The sequence below is a fragment of the Podarcis filfolensis genome (assembly GCF_964270895.1).
Source record: "Podarcis filfolensis genome assembly, chromosome: 6".
NCBI classification, from domain to species: Eukaryota; Metazoa; Chordata; class Lepidosauria; order Squamata; family Lacertidae; genus Podarcis; species Podarcis filfolensis.
In genome coordinates, this window is record NC_139609.1 from 92,173,229 (window position 1) to 92,196,771 (window position 23,543).

The following is a 23,543-nucleotide window of genomic DNA, read 5'->3' on the forward strand; positions in this document are numbered from 1 at the left end:
CATACCGGGGTCCCGTAGGTACGAGGGTCCTAGGCATCTTGCCGTCCCAGGCAATTTATTCTGGATCTGTTGCTGCCACTGTGGCTCAGTAGCGAGGGGTAGGCGCTCTGCATGCGCTCAGAAACACTCCTGCTCGTAGCTGTCAACGTTTTCCTTTTTTAAATGGACGTTTCCTTATTCCGAATAGGATTCCTTGCAAGAAAAGGGAAAAGTTGACAGCTATGCTCCTGCTGCGACTAAGCTCAGGAGGGATCAGAGCCCGGAGCGGGAAATAAAAGGGAAATAAACTGCACCGGCCCTCCAGGCTTAGCTGAAATTCTCTTCTTTCCAGCAATCACCACATGGTGTCCTCCAACTGTTTCAAGTTCATGGGAACTGTAGTCCAAAACTTTTGGAGGACACCTGGTCTATGAAGGCTCAGATCCTTACAGACTTGCATCTTTGCTATCGCTCGTAAGTACCGTTTTTTTCAAGGAACTGCATTCCACTGCTTTTTGCCTTCTTAAATCACATTTTTATTATCACTGTTATTTTAGATGCAGCTGCAAACGCAAGTGACAAGTGCCTGTCTCATATAATCGTTACTAAAAGAAGCTTACCCGAAAAAGTACTACATTTTGTAATTCTAAAGAGCTTGACTGAGAAGTCAGCCCCAATCAGTTCAGTGGGATTTAACTTGCAAGTTATGTGTGCATGGGATTTGCAGCCTAAATTGCTGTAAAATCAGATTCCATGATCTCTATAATAGTCTCAAAAGGGCAGCAGTAAAATAAAATTCCATCTGCATATCTTTCTCCTGACCTTTGTGCCTGCCTTTCTGCTTTGTAATAAAAAGTTGATTTTTCCATTGCCCCACCTGTTGTAAATTGCTTTTATCGGACCTGAGAGGTTGCTGTAAAATACCATAGTAACGAAATGGACATATTACGTTCAGGCCTAAGAGAGCTTGACAAGAAAAGTGTGTTCATTGCAGGTTGATTGATCTTGGCATTACATTGGAATGAGCTCCAGGACAATATTTGACAATATGTTTCATTTAACACGGTATTAATATTTTTGCATGAGCGTAAGACGAGCCTGCTGGGTCAGGCCAATGGTCTATCCCGTCCAGACCCTGTTCTCATTGTAGCTAAACATAGTTGAGATTCCTGCATTGCAGCGGGTTGAGCTAGATGACCTTTGGGTACCTTGCAGATCTATTATTCTATGATTCTGTATGACTGTGGGAATCCTGCAAGCAGGGCCTGAGCCCAGGAAATGGTCACTGATAGCTTTGCCCATTAATTTGCTGCACGATTTGTATATCTCCCTGCTTATCTACACACACACACACACACACACACACACACACACACACACACAATTTCAGCAAAAGGAGAGATGGATACAAATATCTTTTTAAAAAGCACCACACACACAGGTTGTTTCTCTAATTATATTAATTTAACAGCTCTCTTCCAAAAGGTTATAGTCACTAAACACATCCATTTCTCCTTGCTAAATCTATATTAAAAAACACCGTATTTTTCTGTGTATAAGACTAGGTTTTTCCCATAAAAAATGATGTGAGAAATTAGGGGCGTCTTATACACAAATACATCTCCCCCCATTTTCTTAAATCTGAGTCTGTAAAAATAGGGGCCGTCTTATACATGGCTGTCTTACAGGTGGAAAAATACGGTAAATAAATTCATGGGATAGATGGACTTTGAACAGTTTTATATAGACATAGGCATTAAGACAAGGTGGGAGAGACATGTCCAAAAGGGGTGTGAAAATACATCCATGTGACTCTGCGGTCAAATGCATCTCACATTAAAACTCACCATAACTGGGGGGAGTGTATAACATGAAGTGGTTTGGTTTTTTAAAAAAAAACATGAAGAGCTTTCAGCTTTCTTATTATTCGATGGAAAAGAAACATACGTTTCATCAAAGTTGGGACCAGTCAACTTGATTTATATGGACTGATCTGGCAGTGAAAGTAAGTTCTCCAAGTGCAGGGAAACTCATGTTCTTAATCCAGGGGTGAACTTGGCCTGTCAAGCCTCCCTATTTGTCCTCTTGGGCTCTTATGGGGGAAGCCACGACGACTTCCATTACACCTGATGTCTTACGTGGTGTGAGGCTTCAAAGGAACAATTGGGAGCCTAAAGTGAGCTCTCCATTGTTCCTTTGCGGGAGCAGCTGATGGGAGCTTCACGTGACCCCAAAATTTTGGATCCCCTCCAAACTGTTGCCAATAACTCAGTTTGGGGGACAGCACAAAACACAGAGTTCGCAGCGCAAAACGATTCAAAACTAGCACAAAACTCTGGCCTCTCGTTTGGAGGGGATACAAAATTTCGGGGTCACACGTTAACGAAGCTTCCCGATGGGTGGTTGACGCGTTCCTTGCTCAAGGAGGGAGAAGTGGCTTTGATGCAGCAGAAACGTCTTCTTCCTCCCAGTGCTTAAATCCTTAATCAACACGTTGACCTTATTTTGTAGGAGGTGGTTAGCTAATGTGTTGTGCACTGACTCCAGTTGCAAGAGACCTCAGTTGGGCCTTACTCATCTGTAAGTTTGCCAGGCAGACTTGAGTAAGGCTCTGACCCAAATCCAAATATAATCATACCTTAGCCGTGAATGCATGCATCCTACTCAAAAGATGAGGCTGTTCAAACAGCGCTCAGCTGAACGGCAGTGAGTCGACAGCTGCGGTGACGTTTTTGGATGGCTACGTATGGACACAATGGTGTTTGGGGTTTTTTGCTTTGGGCAACTATTTGCCTACTATAATCTGTAAAATGGGGGCAACAGTGATCTGTCTCACAGCACTGCTAACAAAACAGAGACCTTTTGCTCTGCATTTAACAGGCTGCACCCAAAGGATAACATCATCTCCTGTTTCTTGGCACACATTTATTGAGTAATGAAAGTCAACTGGCACGCGTGGCAAGGAATCCAATCTTAGTCCGCGGTTTGCATGGGAAGGGTGCTGAAACGACTTCGCAATGGTGTCTTGGCTGTGCAGGATCTATAGCGAATTATCTTCTGGCAGGTGCAGGCAGCAAACCCAAAAGGGGCTGCCACCCCAGCCATAATCAGGGTATCTCGCGATGTAGCTCCACGAAAACAAGGCCTTCACATAACCCCAAGCTTCTTCCTGCAACAAGGCTGACATGAACTGGCTTCTTGTAGCAGTTCTGCCAATCCTGTAGGGGATATAGGATCTGCTGTCCATTTCTAAATGCCATTGGTGGCAATTTCTCCCCTCCTTCAAGAGAATGGGTAGTGGCCCCATTTGTAGATGCAGAAGAGCATCTCTCTCAGGCTGTGGAAAGGCGGCCGGTCCTCCGGGTGGCTCTTCCAACACTCCAGCATGACGCCGTAAACCTCAGCGGGGCAAGTGTTGGGACGGGGGAGGCGGTAGCCCCGGGTGATCTGCTGGATAGTTTCTTGGTTGGTCATCCCTGGAAGCAATAACATATACAGTCATACCTCGGGTTACAGACGCTTCAGGTTGCGTTTTTTCAGGTTACGGACGCGCCAAAACCTGGAAGTACCGGAACGGGTTACTGTGATGTTAACATATGAGAGTGCTGGAGGTGAAATAGTTAAACAGGTTACCCAATCAGAACCCAGGGGGTGGAGTCAGAGGGACTATAAAACCAGCTCTGGGAGGGGTGAAGGGGGGAGTTGGTTGGGAGTTGGGTGGTTGGTGGGAGTGGGAGTGAATTGGCATAGAGTCTGTGGGGAGGTTGAGTTAGGGTAGTGAAATAAGCTGAGTCAGGAACAGTTAGGAGCTAGGAAAACGAGTAAATATCTGAGAGGTGGTTTAGTGAGTGAGAGCAGGTAGCAGAAGTTATAGGTCTGGATAGGCATCCTATGATTGTAATGGACCAATACCGTTTATGAAACTACACACTTGTTAAACTGCAATAAATAAACAGAAGTTTATGTTCCAATTTAACCCTGACTGGACTTAGTATTGTACCAGCTTGGGCCTGGGTGGCGGCAGCGAGAAATAAAGTGGTGGCACAGGGATCAATAGAGGGTGAAACCTCCGGGGACCCTGTGTGATTGCCACAGTTACGTCTGGGTTTTGGTGGCTGCGCATGCGCAGAAGCGCTAAACTGCACTTTGCGCATAAGCACTGAATCGCAACCCGCACGTGCGTAGACGCGGCGCTGCGGGTTGTGGACGCTGCGGGTTGCGAACGTGCCTCCCACACGGATCACGTTCGCAACCCGAGCATCCACTGTATCCAGGTATTAGATAGATATTATTTATTACATTAATATATACATAAAAAGGTAAAGGTAAAGGACCCCTGGATGGTTAAGTCCAGTCAAAGGCAACTATGGGGTTGCAGCGCTCATCTCGCTTTCAGGCCAAGGGAGCCGGTGTTTGTCCACAGACAGCTTTCCGGGTCATGTGGCCAGCGCTTCTGGCGCAATGGGACACCATTACAGAAACCAGAGCACACGGAAACACTGTTTACCTTCCTGCCACACGGTACCTATTTATCTACTTGCACTGGCATGCTTTCAAACTGCTAGGTTGGCAGGAGCTGGGGCAGAACAACAGGCGCTCACTACGTTGCGGGGATTCGAACCACCGACCTTCCGATTGGCAAGCCCAAGAGGCTCAGTGGTTTAGACCACAGTGGCAACCGCAATATATACATTAAACACAGGCTTTGCCACAAGTAAGACCGCCACGTTCCTCTATGCCTGCCCAGAAACTTGGGGTGTTTTGTTGAAGGCAAGAGTCAGGCATGGATAGCTCAGTTGGTTAGAGCGTGGTGCAAAGGTTGCAGGTTCGGGTCCTGTATGGGACAGCTGCAGATTCCTGAATTACAGGGGGTTGGATTGGATGATCTCCAGGGTCCCTTCCAACTCGACGAGTCTTTGATATTAGTCTATGGTAGCCTTGCATCCAAGGACCAAATGCAGCCCCACAGGTCAGACCCCTCAGCAACTCTGCTTCTCACCTTGGGTCCTTGAACTCTGATGACCCCTCTTGCTGGATGGAGGACAGAGGCTGTGTGTGTGTGTGTGTAGACCCTACTGGCTTAATGCACAAATGTAAAAATTTGCTCCGCCCTCTTGTTGCTGCCCCACCCACTTTTGACTCTGACCACGCCTCCAAGGGTGAAGTTGCATAGAAGCAAATGCAAAAGCCCTTAGGCCAGTGATGGCCAAACTTGGCCCTCCAGCTGTTTCGGGACTACAATTCCCATCATCCCTGACCACTGGTCCTGTTAGCTAGGGATGATGGGAGTTGTAGTCCCAAAACAGCTGGAGGGCCAAGTTTGGCCATCACTGCCTTAGGCTGAAAGTGTTTGCCCAACCTGGTTTTAAGATGTGGGGCAGAACTGGGATTGTCAGCCAGGTTTTGTTTTCTCCTAGCTAGTGGGGGTAAGGAGACATTTTTCAATTCTTCGTCTTAGGGGGTTCCAGACTGTGCCTGTTACATATTGCCAAATGCAGGCTGCTCTGTTAAGATCCCTTGGCAACAAATGCGGTTTCCTTCCAAAATATTGGGCTTTCTGTGATCGGGAAAGTGATGTGAAAATTCACAAGAAACTGTGGAGTGACATTACTTGATGTAGTGCTATATAATCCCCCCAGAAAACAATTCAGAATGAATGCTCCATAAAAAGGCTGTCTGCAAGGGATCCCGTTTTCTGATTATCTTAGCACCTGGGAGGTAATTAGTCTGCAATCTCCAGTTTAAATAGATCCCATGGCTGTAAAATCCAGCCTAATTTTTCCTTCCTCCAGCCGCCTTCCTAATTTGTGTAACGTCTTGCCTGATGAAGAGTTTTGGAGAACTTGAAAGTGAGTCACGTTTCCCTGAGTTATTGATTGATCCTGATAAAGGTATTGCCCAGCGGTGGACTTTGGGTTAATTGGATCTCACATAGTTTATGTCCTTTCAGTTCTGAGATAACCTGAAGCAATTTAGATATTATTACCCACGCCTGAGATTCCTTTTAAAGTTTCTGTTATAAGAACTTGAAGGTCTCAAATATAAATTAAATGTTCATAAATGTACAAGGCAAGCACATACCTAAATATATCAACCACGTGTCTGAAATAGTACAGGAAAGCAATCCTGAATGACTCTCCAAATGACCTCAAATATTCCTCTGCTGTAAGGGAGGAAAATGGAGAAAGCCTTCCCATTATATTTTTGCTTGCAAATCCTGTCTTAAGGGTCTATTTGTGTATGAATAGGGTGAGCCTGTGACCTGGATTCAGGAATTAAAGTATTAACCACCACAAAAGAATAGCCAGACTTCCCAGGTAAGGCAACCAGTGACCATTATCAGGTATCCTGGCAGACAGGATTTCTGCTGTAGACCTCCTCCTTCTGTGATGTATGTATGATGTTTAGGGGGGTGGTCTTGGGCTACAGGGTGGGCAATTTCAAAAGTCTATATAAGGGCTTGCGTACCATTGTTCAGGGTTCTCCTCTGTACAGGCTCTTGCATACCCCACAAGGCATGGGTAGGCAAACTAAGGTCCGGGGGCCAGATCCGGCCCAATTGCCTTCTCAATCTGGCCCGCGGATGATCCGGGAATCAGGGTGTTTTTACCTGACTAGAATGTGTGCTTTTATTTAAAATGCATCTCTGGGTTATTTGTGGGGCATAGGAATTTGTTCCTTCCCCCCCCTTTTCAAAATATAGTCCGGCCCCCACAAGGTCTGAGGGACAGTGGACCGGTCCCCTGCTGAAAAAGTTTGCTTACCCCTTCCATAAGGGAAAAGGAGCAGTTCCCCCCCCCTATAACATTTCTAAGGCCTGCACATCTCTGATTTCTAATCACTTAAAACTGAGTTCCCACCTTAGCGTGGAATGCCATTTTACACATGTTCAGGCTGTAAGCCTAAAAGTTGCTTATCACCCAGTATTTGCTGCTGAACGTCGTGGAACTTGACCTCTGAGCAAACTTGTGTACGATTGTGCTGTTCCAACTGTATTTCCGCTTTGCTCAGCAAGCAAAGGGTATGTTCACATTCTAGAGTCACAGTCACACAACATTAGCCACAATCCATATCACTCCGGTTAGTTTCTTGGCAAATCCGCCTGTTGCATGTGTTTCTTTCTTTTCCGAACCAGCTTCAATCTGGCCAGAAACCTCGATGCGGAGTAAGCAGTACAGTGGTACCTCGGGTTACATACGCTTCAGGTTACAGACGCTTCAGGTTACAGCCCCCGCTAACCCAGAAATAGTGCTTCAGGTTAAGAACTTTGCTTCAGGATGAGAACAGAAATCGTGCTCCGGCGGCGCGGTGGCAGTGGGAGGCCCCATTAGCTAAAGTGGTGCTTCAGGTTAAGAACAGTTTCAGGTTAGGAACGGACCTCCGGAACGAATTAAGTACGTAACCAGAGGTACCACTGTAATGCGAATGTTTGAGACAGCCAACGCACATGTGCAGATGAACACACATGCACAGCCGACACAGTGAGAGCCAGTATAGTGTAGTGGTTAAGAGCGGTAGACTTGTAATCTGGTGAACTGGGTTCAATTCCCCGCTCCTCCACATGCAGCTGCTGGGTGACCTTGGGCCAGTCACACTTCTCTGAAGTCTCTCAGCCCCACTCACCTCACAGAGAGTTTGTTGTGGGGGAGGAAGGGAAAGGAGAATGTTAGCCGCTTTGAGACTCCTTCAGGTAGTGATAAAGCGGGATATCAAATCCAAACTCCAATCTCTTTATGAATAGGAGTTTCTGGAGGATGGGGCTGAAGGGACACGGAAACCAAAAAGGTCACATATGTTGGGTGAAGACATCCCTGCTCCTTTTCTGATGTGAACAACACCGTGCAAATGTGGTTTGAAATGCAACTGTGTGGGGGGGGGGGACCTTGTTTGGTGCTGACCTTTAAAGCCCAAATGGCCTCAGCCCTATATACCTGAAGGGGTGTCTCCACCCGCATCATTCAGCCTGGACACTGAGGTCCAGCTCCGAGGGCCTTCTGGTGGTTCCCTCCTTGCGAGAAGTGAGGGTGCAGGGAACCAGGCAGAGGGCCTTCTCGGTGGTGGCGCCCGCCCTGGGGAACACCCTCCCATTGGATGTCAAGGAAATAAACAACTATCTGACTTTTAGAAGACATCTGAAGGCAACCCTGTTTAGGGAAGTTTTTAATGTTGGATGTTTTATTGTGTTTTTAATATTCTGCCGGAAGCTGCCCTGAGTGGCTGGGGAAACCCAGCCAGATGGGTGGAGTATTAATAATAAATTATTATTATTATTATTATTATTATTATTATTATTATTATTATTATTATTACTACTACTACTACTACTACTACTACTACTGCTACTTCATTTTAAGCAACTAATCTGAACATACCCTAAGACAGGCTTCCTCAAACTCGGCCCTCCAGATGTTTTTGGCCTACAACTCCCATGATCCCTAGCTAGCAGGACCAGTGGTCAGGTATGATGGGAATTGTAGTCTCAGAACATCTGGAGGGCTGAGGTTGTGGAAGCCTGCCCTAAGATTACAGCAGGGCAACGACTGTTTCTTGAATACTTTACCTTCATATGGGCATTGTCCATACGTAAACACCTCATAGAGAAAAATCCCATAGGACCAAACGTCCGATTTTGGAGAGTAGGTCTGGTAGATAGCTGCTTCTGGCGCCGTCCATTTCACAGGGATCATGGCGTTGCCCGTGGTGGAATAAACATCATCCTGGAAGGAAGCCAAGATTGGGTTCTTAACAAGAGCCATCAAAATTATTTACCTGAAAGCTGCTTCTATACCTGAGGGTGTTTCCAGACTTCTGATATTTTGGGGTGGGATTCAGTCATGTACCAGTGAATTCACAGTCACACAGTATCAGTCATTTGAGAGGTCTTGCGCAACGAAGCCACTTTCCCCAAACAACGAACTTTTTTGCAATGAGAAAAGCGAAAGAGAAATTCTCTGGAAAGTGTGTGATAGCACTTGCTGGGCTCCACATAGTCTAACCTCCCTGTAAACAAATCTGAATAAATAGACCGATGTTGTCTATCCTGCCTGCAAACTTTGCGCCGAGAAATCAGGACACATAAGAAGCTGGTTCTCTGGAAGAGACCTCAGAAGCTAAAGCTGTCAAATGATCAAAGGCCTGTTCTAGCAACTACATCTTGTGTCCTTGGCCAAATATTTGATACCCGGGGACAGCTTTAAGCAGAATTTGAGCACGCATTTAAAGGAGCCTCTTCCACCTTCTTCCTTTCATGTTCTGCCACCACAAATTTGTAAGTGCCAAAATGATTTCAGTTCCATGGCTAGAGTAGCTTCTGGGGTGAGTGAAATTGGATTGAGGTTGTGAGTTAGTGTTGGGGAATTAGGACTGCTTCCCCGTAGAAAGCAGGTTCAATCTAATTCTCCATCCTATAGCTGATTTAGCAAAAAAAAGAAGACTTAAGGAAATGCCATAATGCATCTCACACATCTCATAATGCATTATGGCTGGATTATAAAGAAGGCTGATCGCCGAAGAATTGATGCTTTTGAATTATGGTGCTGGAGGAGACTCTTGAGAGTCCCATGGACTGCAAGAAGATCAAACCTCTCCATTCTGAAGGAAATCAGCCCTGAGTGCTCACTGGAAGGACAGATCCTGAAGCTGAGGCTTCAATACTTTGGCCACCTCATGAGAAGAGAAGAGTCCCTGGAAAAGACCCTGATGTTGGGAAACATGGAGGGCACAAGGAGAAGGGGACCACAGAGGACGAGATGGTGGGACAGTGTTCTCGAAGCTACCAGCATGAGTTTGACCAAACTGTGGGAGGCAGTGGAAGACAGGAGTGCCTGGTGTGCTCTGGTCCATGGAGTCACGAAGAGTCGGACACGACTAAACAACTAAACAACAACAACAACATATCACACATCAGATTTAGGATCTCTCCAGAATGAGTGTGTATGTGTGTGTGTGTGTGTGTGTGTGTATGCATGCAAATTCTGCAACATGCCATTGATGCAATAAAAGTTGTGGATTTATACTGGATTGTCCACACATTTATTACTTACGCTGTGACGTTTCCCCAATGCTACCACATTTTTCCCTTCAGGAAGGGCACACTGACCCTACACTGCTGTTACAAGAATTAAAGGTCTCAAATATATAAATTAAATGTTCATAAATTTACAAGGCAAACACATACATAAGTATGTAAACAACGTGTCTGAAATAGTACAGGAGAGCAATCCTGAAGCCATTTTGACTCTCCCAAATTGACCTCAGATGGGGAAGGAAATGGGAAAGTCTCTCTATTGTCCTTTGCTTACCTGTCTGAAGGGCATATTTGTGTATGAATAGGGTGAGCCTGTGACCTGGATTCAGGAATTAAAGTATTTACCATCACAAAAGAATGGCCGGGCTGCCCAGGTAGAGCAATCAGTGACCATTGTCAGGTATCCTGGCAGACAGGATTTCTGTTGGAGACCGCCTCCTTCTGTGATGTATGTATGATGTTTTGGGGGATGGTCTTAGGCTAGAGGGTGGGCAATTTCAAAAGTCTATATAAGGGCTTGCAGACCATTGTTCTGGGTTCCTTCTCCCTCCTGCGTGTGGTGAGTGGGGACCCTGTTGCAACAGTTGAATAAAGATCAGGCTTACTAGCTGCTTTGTGTCTCGATATTCTCTGGTTGGCCTCTGTTATTTTCTCCTACCCATAGGGGACCCACTTAAGCACTCTATACGGGCTCTTGGATACCCCATAAGGGAAAAGGAACAGATTTTGTTTACATCACTGCAACAAAAGTGGGACAATATCTCTTCCTGCCCCCGCCCCTGAACATTTGCGGTATGAAAAGTTGCAAAAAGCACATTGTGGATTCTTCCATATATGCGCATGCGAAGCCCTTCAGTGAAAGGAGTTAGATAGGCAGGAATTAGCCATGTCTCCAAGGCTTCCTTGAACAAACCTTGAGGAGCCTGGCAAGACCAAAGTCTGCGATTTTGCACGCGAGATCTTCTCCCACCAGAATGTTCCTGGCTGCTAAGTCTCGATGGACAACGTGCTGTTCCTCCAAGTAGGTCATGCCATCGGCCACTTGGCAAGAGATGCTGAGAAAGTGGTGTGTGGTCAGTTCCTTCCCTGCTGCACCTACAAACAAACAAACAAACAAACAAACAAACAAACAAACAAACAAATGGAGTGAGTTAACCTCCACTAATCGCCAAAACTGGTTCAAACCCCTCTTTCTGTTTTTTATACTTCTTGGTGCAAACAGGAAACAGGTGACATTCTCCTTGCTCTCTTGAAGACCTTGTCTTCAACACATGCATATGAGCATAAGGCCTAAGTCTCATCTAGTTCTGCACCTTGTTTTTTTTTGTTTTGTTCTTTTAAATAAATTTATTCATATTATATTATTGCAATCTGTTGCCAAAAGGCATGTGGAGGGGAGAAGGGATAATAAAATAATTCTATAGTGCCATGCAGTGCTTCCCCCCCCCCAAATATATATATATATATATATATATTTAGGGATACTCTCATTTTGACTCAAGAAAATCACCATTTTATAGTTCAAATCAGGGAAAATAAATACAGTAAATGGACAAAAGTACAAAACGTTTAGGGGTGTGCATACTTGTGCATCCCCCCAGAAAAAAGCACTGGTGCCATGAATAAATTTAAAGAAAAAATATATTTACATTGTCATTCCAGAAATGTAAGAATAAGGCCCACACTTCAATAAATTTGTTTTCTTGATTTTTATGTACTACGTTTTTCTTATATGTAAGTTTTATCATTAAGATAGTTTGCCAGGTTTTCCATAAAAAAAGGTAAAGGACCCCTGACAGTTAAGTCCAGTCGCAGACGACTCTGGGGTTGCGGCGCTCATCTCGCTTTACAGGCCGAGGGAGCCAGCGTTTGTCCACTTCCGCAGACAGTTTTTCCGGGTCATGTGGCCAGCATGACTAAGCCGCTTCTGGCGAAACCAGAGCAGCACACGGAAACACCGTTTACCTTCCCGCCGGAGTGGTACCTATTTATCTACTTGCACTTTGACGTGCTTTCGAACTGCTAGGTTGACAGGAGCTGGGAATGAGCAACAGGAGCACACCCCATTGCAGGGATTCGAACCGCTGACCTTCTGATCGGCAAGCCCAAGAGGCTCAGTGGTTTAGACCACAGCGCCACCCATGTCCCAAGGGGTTTTCCATAACCAATGAGTTATGGGTTATTGTTTTCCATTTTTTTGCAATGCGCTGTTTTGCTGTTGTTAGCTGCATAGCAATGAGTTGTAAATCACTATTAATGACTTCAGAATGATGAAAAAGAGAGTTATTTTAGGGTTTCTTGGGAGATCATAACCTGTACTTGTGTGTATAATGTTTAGTACCTCTGTCCATAAAGGCATTATTTTCATAGCTGTCAACTTTTCCCTTTTCTTGTGAGGAATCCTATTCGGAATAAGGGAATTTCCCTTAAAAAATGGGAAAAGTTGACAGCTATGATTATTTTTCAGTATGTTTTCAGTGGCCTGTGAGATGCCTATGGGACCTGAGTGCAATAACCCTCCCTCTGCTAATGATCCCATGCGAGTGTCATTCAGAGACATCTTGCCTCTGGCAGTGGGGGGGGGGGAACCGTGGTTGGTAGCTACCCACTGGGAGCCCCTTCTTCCAAAAATTCATCTCATCTGCTTTGAAGCCTCTCTAGACTTCGGGGGAGCTCTAGCTCCGATGCTTTGGAGAATCAAATACATTCTCGACAGAGTCAATTTTCTTAAAAGAATATTCTCGGGTTTCGGCAGGTGCACAATTAAACAAGGAGTTGACATCCTGATTTGTGGCTTAGTCACTGCTCTGCCTCAGGCCTTCGTCTTACCATGTTGTCATATTTCAGGACATCCTGAAAGCTTTTTTTTTTTAAAAAAAAAACACAAATACACAAAGAAACTGTGATTTTTCAATTGTCTATTCTGCCTATGAAATCCCATTAACGTCTGGGAAAATGTCCGGACGTATGGGAGCCCTAAAGGGTATTAGGCATAGATGAAATTCTCATTCCAGGTTGTGTAAAAAAAACACACCCTGCAATTTCTCAGGGTACTGGCTTCTTTGCTTTTGAGACAAGTGGAGAAGGCCTTGATGCTGCCACCTTCATAGCTCTGGTGTGCAGTGGTTTGTGGTGGAGACTTCTCTGCGGTGGCCCCCGAACTGTGGAACTCCTTCCCCATTAAGGTCTATCTGGGCTGGGTCTTTGCAGCTTATTTATTGATTTAATTTGTCAGTTGCTTTATCTTGCCCAAGGCAACCCAGTGCAACTTACAACCAACCAACCAACCAACCAGACAGACAATAACTCCCTATATGGATACATTAAAGGCAAGAAAAATAAAGAAATACATTAAAAAACATCCCACTCACTTCTAAAAGGCCCCAGATTAAAGTGCTAATTTGCAGTTCTCCTCCCTGTGAATGGTGTTATCAAAATGCATCATTTTTTTTGCTTCCATTGTGGTTGTTTTGTGGTTTGTTGATTACTCATTATTTTGCAATTTCAATTTCAGTTTACATAACCTGACTTTAGGGCGAAGGGCGGGTAAGAAATAACCAGGAACAAAAAACAGACAATTGCATGGACTCCTCACAACCTTGAATTCTCCTGTCCCACTTGTTTGCCGTAAAAAAGTTTTCTGCCCCACATGAATTTTTTTGCAGTTGCAAGCCGATGATCAGACTGTCAGCGGTCTGGCACTAGGTTGAACAAAACTAAGCTTTTATTTGGAGTGGACAAATTGAAATTAATGGACCTAAATAGTCACACTTATTAATTTCAGTGGGTTTACTCTGAGTCGGACTAATGTTGGCTAAAACCCCGCTGCGTGTAAAGCAGGGGTCAGCAAATTTTTTCAGCAGGGGGCCGGTCCACTGTCCCTCAGACCTTGTGGGGGGCCGGACTAGATTTTGGTGAAAAAAATGAATGAATTCCTGTGCCCCACAAATAACCCAGAGATGCATTTTAAATAAAAGCACACATTCTACTCATGTAAAAACACCAGGCAGGCCCCAAAAATAACCCAGAGATGCATTTTAAATAAAAGGGCACATGTAAAAACACGCTGATTCCTGGACCGTCCATGGGCTGGATTTAGAAGGCAATTGGGCCGGATCTGGCCTCCAGGCCTTAGTTTGCCTACCCATGGTGTAAAGGCTCATCCCCACTTCCACTTGCTCCCCTGTTCCCCGGAGAAACCCGCTCTTTACCGCTGAATCGGATTTTCTGCGGATCGGGTGCTTCATTAAAAAACAACAGTGAAATAAGAAGCCAATGCAATTTTAATTCCCAACCTCCGGGTGACATCAGGGTGCAATAAGGAAGTTCGTTATTAGACAAAGCTAGTGTTGGGGAGTCGTTTAGCCAAGAAGGGCGACTGCTCTCCCTCATCAGTGGGGCTCCTAGACCTGTTCTCCTTGGGAGTTGTCCCTCCTTGGGTAACAAAGAAGAACTGAGAAGGAGGTCAAGTTGTTCACCGCAGATTGTCTTTCGCGAACGAACGCCCTACTTTGCAAGCTGTTCGACCGGCTTCCTGGGCCAAACCTTTCACAGCTGGGAGGAAAAGGCGAGAGAGAATATTTGCACCACAGGGGTGTTCTTTTGTTGTGGTTGCCACCTGGGTGCTGAAAGGGGAGGTGCCCTTTCATGAGATCTGTACAGACAAATTGAAACATCCTGGTTGCCCAGGAGGGAGGAGATTTCGGCGGTGTTGTGCTTGTCCTACGCATCAATTTTCTCCAGCGAACCCGTGAGTTATAAACGTTGCGCAACAAAGCACAGGGAGCCAGCACTGGGTGCTTTTGAAAGATGATGCATTGTGGGCCAGGAGAGAAAATAAAGGCCTGCGCGTGTAATGCTTATACACACATACACATGAACATTCCAGAGAGCCAAACAGGCTTCCTCATTGCTCGAACATTTGTTGCAATGTGCAATCCTTCTACTTCGACGTAGGCGGCAGCTACAATGATTTCTCAAGATGTGCTCACTTCACAACGCACCCATTGATTGATGTGGAACGTGGTGTGATAGGAATTTTGAGGTCTTAGATACACGTTAAATGTTCACAAGTGTACCAACCAAGCACGTACATAGATCAGCACAGGAAGACCGACCTGAAACCATTTTTGATTCCCAAACAGACCAAATGTTTTCTCTGCAAGGTCAAAAGAAAATGGAAAAGCCTCCCCATTGTCTTTTCCTTCACAAATCCTGTCTTAAGGGCACATTTAAGATATGAATAGGGTGTGAGCCTGTGACCTGGCTCAGGAACTAAGTATTTATCATTACAAAAGACTGGCCAGGCTCCTCAGGGTATCCAATCAAGTGACCATTAAACAGGTAACCTGGCAGACAGGAGGTAAACAAAGCACTCAGATTTCTGCTGTTGACCGCCTTTTCAGTGATGTAGGTATGATGTATCTGGGGTGGTGGTCTTGAGCTACACCCCTTCTGTGATGTATGTATGATGTTTCTGGGGGTGGTCTTGAGCTCCAGGGCAGGGAATTTAAAATGTCTATATAAGGCCTTGCGCGCCGTTGTTCTGGGTTCCTCCTCCCTCCTGCGTGTGGTGAGTGAGGACCCTGTTGCAACAGATCAATAAAAATCAGGCTTAGTAGCTGCTTTGCTTCTCAATATTCTCTGGTTGGCCTCTGTTATTTTCTCCTACCAATAGGGAACCCACGTAAGGACTCTATATGGGCTCCTGGAAAGCCCATAAGGGGAAAAAGGGCAGATTTTTGTTTACAACAGTGGTGTGGGTTGTTGAAGCACTGTGACTTTCAATGGTGCGCATATCTGTTTTGCACCCACAACATTCTCTTCAAAACTACTTTTATTTTAGGCATAGACTTCAGGGTCCTGATGCGCACATCTTTTAAAGTATCTATTAGACAGGCTTCGCTTTAAGCATGATTTGGGGAGGGGCGCATGTGTTGTGGGTGGGGCCTAACTGGTCAGCTGTGAGCATGTTTGGGCTCTTTTTTCCGCCTTGTCAAAATGTGGCTCAGAGGATGAGGGCTGTGTGGTCCAATAAAGTCACAAATAAGTTATCTGGCAGTGACAGGCGAAGGCATGCTGAGCGCTTAAGCTAAGTCAGGTTTCAGAGGCCCCACAGCGTGACCAAAATGTGAATGATTCTAACAGAAAGGACAATGAAAATGCAAATAATAAAGTTTTATATGTGAATATATACTGGTACATAGGCAAGAATGCAACTTAAAACTAAGGGCCAGATTTAACTAACCTGCTTCCAGCAGAAGTCAACATAAGGATTCCTGCTATTGCAAAATAAAAAGAGAAAGAGAGTTTTTGAGCTATTTTAAATGAAATTCGCCAAAATCTACACTTCCAGCGATTTCTGCCAGGACACTGTTTCCGAGGCTCGAATACCAACTATGTCTGGGGAATTTTAGACATATGGCAACCCTAACCATCTCCCTGTACCTATCTCACGCAGCTCTGTTTACGTTCTGCTGCAGTTCGTCTTTCGCCAAACCACTCTTCGTCTTGCTGTTCGCTGCAGCAAAACTTGTGTAATTTACGCAACAAATTACGTAACTTCTGCAGGCTACGTAAGCTATGTTGTCGTGCTATTGTGCCAAGTTTGTTTCAGCGCAAAAGAAACGCGTTGCAAATAGGGAAAGATGTAATGGGTTATGTACCATTTGTGGCAGGGACGAGGGTAGCGCTGTGGGTTAAACCACAGAGCCTAGCACTTGCCGATCAGAAGGTCGGCGGTTCAAATCCCCGGGACGGAGTGAGCTCCCATTGCTCGGTTCCTGTTCCTGCCAACCTAGCAGTTCAAAAGCACATCAAAGTGCAAGTAGATAAATAGGTACCGCTCCGGCGGGAAGGTAAACGGCGTTTCCGTGCGCTGCTCTGGTTCGCCAGAAGCGGCTTAGTCATGCTGGCCACATGACCCGGAAGCTGTACTCCGGCTCCCTCAGCCAAGAAAGCGAGATGAGCGCCACAACCCCAGAGTCGTCCGGGACTGGACCTAATGGTCAGGGGTCCCTTTACCTTTACCTTACTGTTTGTGGCAACAACAATTGCGATATGGTTGTATTTGCTGGATTAATTTTCATTCTGGACATGGGGCGAGTAAGCGAATACCAGGAATTTTAGCTCTCGTTTCCATTTTTTTTGCTGGGATTCTCTGACATCCCAGCACTGCTATGGGGCATCAAGTTCAGGGCAACTGCCGGAGCGATACTCACTGTTGAGGTAGCTATGTAGATTCCCCTTCCTCATCAGCTCGGTGACGATGTAGACAGGTTCTCCTACAGAGCAGATGGCCAGGAGTTTGATGAGCCTCGTGTGTTTCAGACATTTCAAGTTCTGAATCTCTTTGGCAAAGTCATCTCTCATGTCAGCTGTGGAAGAAAGACCAAAACGCTGCAGGGATGAAAAGTTTCTCAGGGAAATTCTATGGGTGTGGTGGTCCAGGAAATAGCTTACCCCTCACAGAGCTACAATTCCCAGCACCCTTCACAAACTTCAGTTCTTGGGAATCTTTGGCACGGTGTGTGTGTGCTTTACACGAATGGTGTGTTCCAGGGCTGGGTTTAGGTTTGATGAGGCCCTAAGCTACTGAAGGTAATGGGGCCCTTTATATGTCCAGCTGTCCTTCGTGAACAACAAATTGTCACTGTTTTTTGTGTTGAATATATGCTGTGTGGTAATTAATGGACCTAATAGGTATCTGAAGTGATTTGCACATGTTGCCGTGCAACCAGTCCATGCAGAATGTAGGCACCCTATACAGTGGTACCTCAGGTTACATACACTTCAGGTTACATATGCTTCAGGTTACAGACTCCGCTAACCCAGAAATATTACCTTGGGTTAAGAACTTTGCTTCAGAATAAGAACAGAAATCGTGCTCTGGTGGTGCAGCGGCAGCAGGAGGCCCCATTAGCTAAAGTGGTGCTTCAGGTTAAGAACAGTTTCAGGTTAAGAATGGACCTCCGGAATTAAGTACTTAACCCGAGGTACCACTGTATATAGAAATGAGCAAACCAGTGATATTTTAGGGAGCAGGCTAGCAGGCAGGGCCCATGACTTACATCATAGGAGCCTACGCAACACAAAACACTGTTGCTGTATGTAGGTTTTATTTTTATTATATTTTGGAAATGTACATCCAGTTTTTTCTCCTTTAAATTTTTTTGGGGGCCCCCAAGAGAGTGGGGCCCTAACCTATAGCTTATTTAGCTTATATGTAAATCTGGCACTGGTGTGTCCACAGCCTGTGTTGGACTCCCATTCGCATGAGTCCCAGCTGGCGTGAGCAATGGCCAGAGATGATGGGATGTCCCCAGCCCTACCTGACGATGCTGAGGGTTGAGCCAGGAACCCTCTGCTGTACCCCTGAGCTACAGCCCATCCCTGAAAGAAGGATTCCGCAACCAATGGCACGTTCTGCACCCCACAAACCTTGCTTCATGATTTTGATGGCCACTGGCACCGTGTTCTTCCACGTTCCTTCCCACACCTCTCCGAAGCATCCTTCCCCCATCTTCCTCCAGAGCTGGAACTCTGAGCGGGGACGTTCCCATTGGTCCGTCTCAATAGGCCTCTGAAAAAGGGCAGGCACATGGGGGGGCGGAATACTTGTTAGGAGTGTCCTACTCTCTTTTTTTATATTATAATTTTATTGGTTTTCAAATACAAAAACAAAATTATACATTCCACACATCTTGATTACATCTTGCTTCTCTTTTTTGACTTCCCTCAATCTGTCTGCAATTCCTTCACTTTATTACTTTTTCCACATTTCTACCCGTTGTTATTAATACTGTTAACTTCAGTTCCTTTTTTAAACTTATTTTCACATTTTCCCATCACAGAGCTTCCTTAAAACTTACAAACGTAATCTGATTATCACTCAGTTTTTGCAAATATTGAATAAATTTTTCCCAATCTTCTATAAATCTTTGGTCTCGTCGATTCCGGATCCTTCCTGTCATTCTATCCAAGGAGCGTCCTACTCTCATATAGGACCCTGGCAGAGACGCATGCCCACCTGGCATGTTCTCTTCCTCCTGGTCGATCGTTCGGGAGCTTCGAAAGCTTTCTTCTGCCCGAACATCACAGCGACTGATGCCAAAAGGCATTAGTACACTTAGGGATCCACAGAGTATTTGCAGTTTGTGTAACAGAACTCAGTAGCACAGCATTTTGGCTAATCTACGTTTATTTACATATAATATACTCGGAGCATTCTGCTTTAGCTCCTTCATCTTTCTTATCAGACAGTAAAGAGAGAAAGAACAAAGGACAATAGTCCCACTTCATGGAACACAGTACAGTCATATCTCATGTTACGTTTGCTTCACGCTGAGCGTTTTCAGGTTGCGTCCTGCGGCGACCCGAAAGTACTGGAAAGAGTTACTTCCGGGTTTCGCCACTTGCGCATGTGCAGACGCACAAAATCGCGAATCGCGACCCGCGCATGCACAGACGCGGGTTGTGTTCTGTTCATGTTGCAAAAGGGCCTCCGGAACGGATCCCGTTTGCAACCAGAGGTACCACTGTAATACCAAAACATCCTGTCTCCATCACTTCCCACACTGTGGAATGAAAACACACACCATCATGTGATAGACAACAATTCCATGACTGCAGACAAGGGGAATAAATCTCCAACAATACTGACACTGTAAACCTGCCCAGGCAGAAGGGCCTATCTGAAGGCTGGTGGGCTCTCCATCAGGGTTTTTTAAAAACAAAGGTAGGATGGCCATCTGTTAGGGATTTATTAGCTGTGATGCCTCCCTACATTGAAGGAATGGCCTTGTGGGTCCCAACTCTATGATTCTGTGGATAAGGTGATTGACAGGTCACACACCACAGGAAATGGTTACTTCTTGAGCCATATAATAAAGAATGCAGATTTGCAACTTGGAATTGTACATGAGGAATTGCATTCTCGCTTTTAACCAAGAAAATATGAAATGCAGTACATTCAGTGATCATTTTGCATGCGTCCAGTTGATGCATGACCCCTGATACATGGGTCGTTTTGGATCTGGAAGAGGGCAGAATGGGGCAGAATGGGGGGTTGGGACAGGGCGCAACTGGGCAGAGCAGGATTATGTGTGCTCTACGGATGCGCGCAGGGGTCAGGAATAAAACCCCCATGCAAAATGGTCTCCGCCAGTACAAGAAGGTGGACTCTGATCTTTGCAAAGTTAGATGATCTCAGGTCCACTGATTTCAATAGACTTGGGTCAGGGGTCAACAATGGTTTTAGGTCCAAGGGCACCATGGGTGTCAACCCCTCACTTCTCTCTCCCTCCGGCGGACCAGTCCTGCTGAGAGGCGGACAGAAAGGAAGCGTGCCAACACACTCTCTGTTCTTCCAGAGGACATGAGTAAATCATAGAATCATAGAATCATAGAATCATAGAGTTGGAAGAGACCACAAGGGCCATCGAGTCCAACCCCCTGCCAAGCAGGAAACACCATCAGAGCACTCCTGACATATGGTTGTCAAGCCTCTGCTTAAAGACCTCCAAAGAAGGAGACTCCACCACACTCCTTGGCAGCAAATTCCACTGTCGAACAGCTCTTACTGTCAGGAAGTTCTTCCTAATGTTTAGGTGGAATCTTCTTTCTTGTAATTTGGATCCATTGCTCCGTGTCCGCTTCTCTGGAGCAGCAGAAAACAACCTTTCTCCCTCCTCTATGTGACATCCTTTTATATATTTGAACATGGCTATCATATCACCCCTTAACCTCCGCTTCTCCAGGCTAAACATGCCCAGCTCCCTTAGCCGTTCCTCATAAGGCATCGTTTCCAGGCCTTTGACCATTTTGGTTGCCCTCCTCTGGACACGTTCCAGTTTGTCAGTGACCTTCTTGAACTGTGGTGCCCAGAACTGGACACAGTACTCCAGGTGAGGTCTAACCAGAGCAGAATACAGTGGCACTATTACTTCCCTTGATCTAGATGCTATACTCCTATTGATGCAGCCCAGAATTGCATTGGCTTTTTTAGCTGCCGCGTCACACTGTTGGCTCATGTCAAGTTTGTGGTCAACCAAGACTCCTAGATCCTTTTCACATGTACTGCTCTCAAGCCAGGTGTCACCCATCTTGTATTTGTGCCTCTCATTTTTTTTGCCCAAGTGCAATACTTTACATTTCTCCCTGTTAAAACTCATCTTGTTTGTTTTGGCCCAGTTCTCTAATCTGTCAAGGTCGTTTTGAAGTGTGATCCTGTCCTCTGGGGTGTTAGCCACCCCTCCCAGTTTGGTGTCATCTGCAAATTTGATCAGGATGCCCTTGAGTCCATCATCCAAGTCGTTGATAAAGATGTTGAACAAGACCGGGCCCAAGACAGAACCCTGTGGCACCCCACTAGTCACTCTTCTCCAGGATGAAGAGGAACCATTGATGAGCACCCTTTGGGTTCGGTCAGTCAGCCAGTTACAAATCCACTGAGTGGTAGCATAGTCAAGACCGCATTTTACCAGCTTCTTTACAAGAATATCATGGGGCACCTTGTCAAATGCCTTGCTGAAATCAAGGTAGGCTACATCCACTGCGTTCCCTTCATCTACCAGGCTTGTAATTCTGTCAAAAAACGAGATCAGGTTCGTCTGACATGACTTATTTTTCAGAAATCCATGCTGACTATTGGTGATCACAGCATTCCTTTCCAGGTGCTCACAGACTGTTTGCTTAATGATCTGCTCCAGAATCTTCCCTCGTATTGATGTCAGACTGACTGGGCGGTAATTATTTGGGTCCTCTCTTTTCCCCTTTTTGAAAATAGGGACAACATTTGCCCTCCTCCAGTCTGCCGGGACTTCGCCTGTTCTCCAGGAATTCTCAAAGATGTCTGATCCATTACAATTAATATGAGCCTTGAAAAGAACATAGAGCAGAAGGAGGAAGTGAGGAAGAGTGTCATTCTTGCCATTTCCTCCTTCAGCTCTATGCACCGTATTTTTCGCTCCATAAGACGCACCTAGTTTTTAGAGGGGGAATGCAAGGAAAAAATATTCTTTAAAGGGAGCGCTGAGCAGAGCCTGTATGCATCCCAGGCTCTACTCAGCGCTCCCTTTCACGAGCCGCGTGGAGCGTGTGTGCGGCGCTTGCAGGCTTTTCCCCGAGGAGGAAAAGCCCCAGGGAAAAGCCCCCAAGTGCCACACACATGCTCCGCACGGTTCTTGGGGGCTTTCCCGGGAGGTGGGGGAAGGGACTGAGGGGCTAAGCCAGAAGCTAGAACAGCAAGAAGAAGCGCTGCACAGCAATCCCTCTTGCTGTTCTGGCTTCTGGGATAGCTGCGCAGCCTGCATTCACTCCATAAGACGCCCACACATTTCCCCTTACTTTTAGGAGGGGAAAAGTGCATCTTATAGAGCAAAAAATACAGTACTTTTCAAGGGAGAAGAAGGTAGCCAGCCTCATGACCGGGACGGACGGACAGGGACATTGAGAAGAGGGCTCAGGTGTTTTATGAGCACTACGGGAATAACTTAAGGGTGCCATTGTGCCCACGGGCACCATGTTGGAGACCCTGGATTAAGTATTTCTAACTCTGCACAAGATCAGGTTGTTGTTTGGTTTGAAGGGCTTGGTTCTGGTTAGCATCCAAACTCCTGGGAAAGAAATGGAGCTGTAAACAGGGAAATGATATAAAGAAATTTTGAAAAGAAAATCTGGATGACAAGAACTAAAGAGAGAGAAAAAACCAGACGGACAGACAAACCCAACCTTGCTGTTTTGTGCTGCTTGATCAGAGGTAGGAAAAGATGGTGGGAGGTATGAATTAAGGAGACAGGCTGAGGTTTCTAGGTGGGGCCTGGCTTGAGGCCAGGAAAATTTGGCAAGTGTGCGCAGGTGACTAGGAGATGTGGAATCTATAGCAAGGAAACTGGGTAGGTGAATGTGAAGGCAGCAGTGGCGTAGCATGGGGGGTGCAGGGGGGGCCGACCGCACCGGGCGCAACATCTGGGGTTAGGGCAAATCCACGGGTTAGGGGGCGCAAATCCACAGGTTAGGGGGCGCAAATCCACGGGTTAGGGGGCGCAAATTACTTGCCTTGCCCCGGGTGCTGACAACCCATGCTACGCCACTGGAAGGCAGGCAGGGTGCCAGCCCTCTTTTTTTAGCCCGATCTTTCAGCCCCTCCCAGGAAACTTCAGAAGTGTCTAACTGGGCGATGTTTCTAAGGCAGCAAAATCTGGAGGAGGATCCCATCTTATACAAGGGGAAAGGTACAAGACATTTCTCATTGCTGAATTGTAATTTTGCGTCAATTAGAAATCCCTCCTCCTGCCATGTAATCTGAACTTAATAATAACAATAATAAATTTTGAAACTATGTGTGTGTGCTTGAAACCCACAAGCGTCACAATTCAGACTTCCACTTCCAATATGGCCACGGAGTCTCGACGCTGGCTACAGAATTCAGTCACAGAAAAATATGCATTGGGTTATGGGTGTCAGCGTTCCTATCCCCAAAAGCCCCCCAAATTTCAAAGATGTGGCATGTGAATTTGCAATTGTGCAGGCTGAACCA

General features: G+C 45.8%; 1 protein-coding gene across 1 annotated transcript in view; it reads right to left on the bottom strand.

Annotated features, from left to right (window-relative positions):
- Positions 1-2,889: 2,889 nt before the first annotated feature.
- Positions 2,890-23,543, bottom strand: part of SRMS (src-related kinase lacking C-terminal regulatory tyrosine and N-terminal myristylation sites) — a 42,964-nt gene continuing 22,310 nt past the window's right edge. Inside the window, exons 4-8 of the mRNA XM_083618851.1 lie at positions 18,446-18,587; positions 17,227-17,382; positions 10,920-11,101; positions 8,540-8,696; positions 2,890-3,455 (exon numbers count right to left, since the gene is read on the bottom strand). Coding sequence (XP_083474977.1) covers positions 3,262-3,455; positions 8,540-8,696; positions 10,920-11,101; positions 17,227-17,382; positions 18,446-18,587 — 831 coding nt within the window. The 3' untranslated portion in view covers positions 2,890-3,261. The remainder of the gene's footprint in view (positions 3,456-8,539; positions 8,697-10,919; positions 11,102-17,226; positions 17,383-18,445; positions 18,588-23,543) is intronic.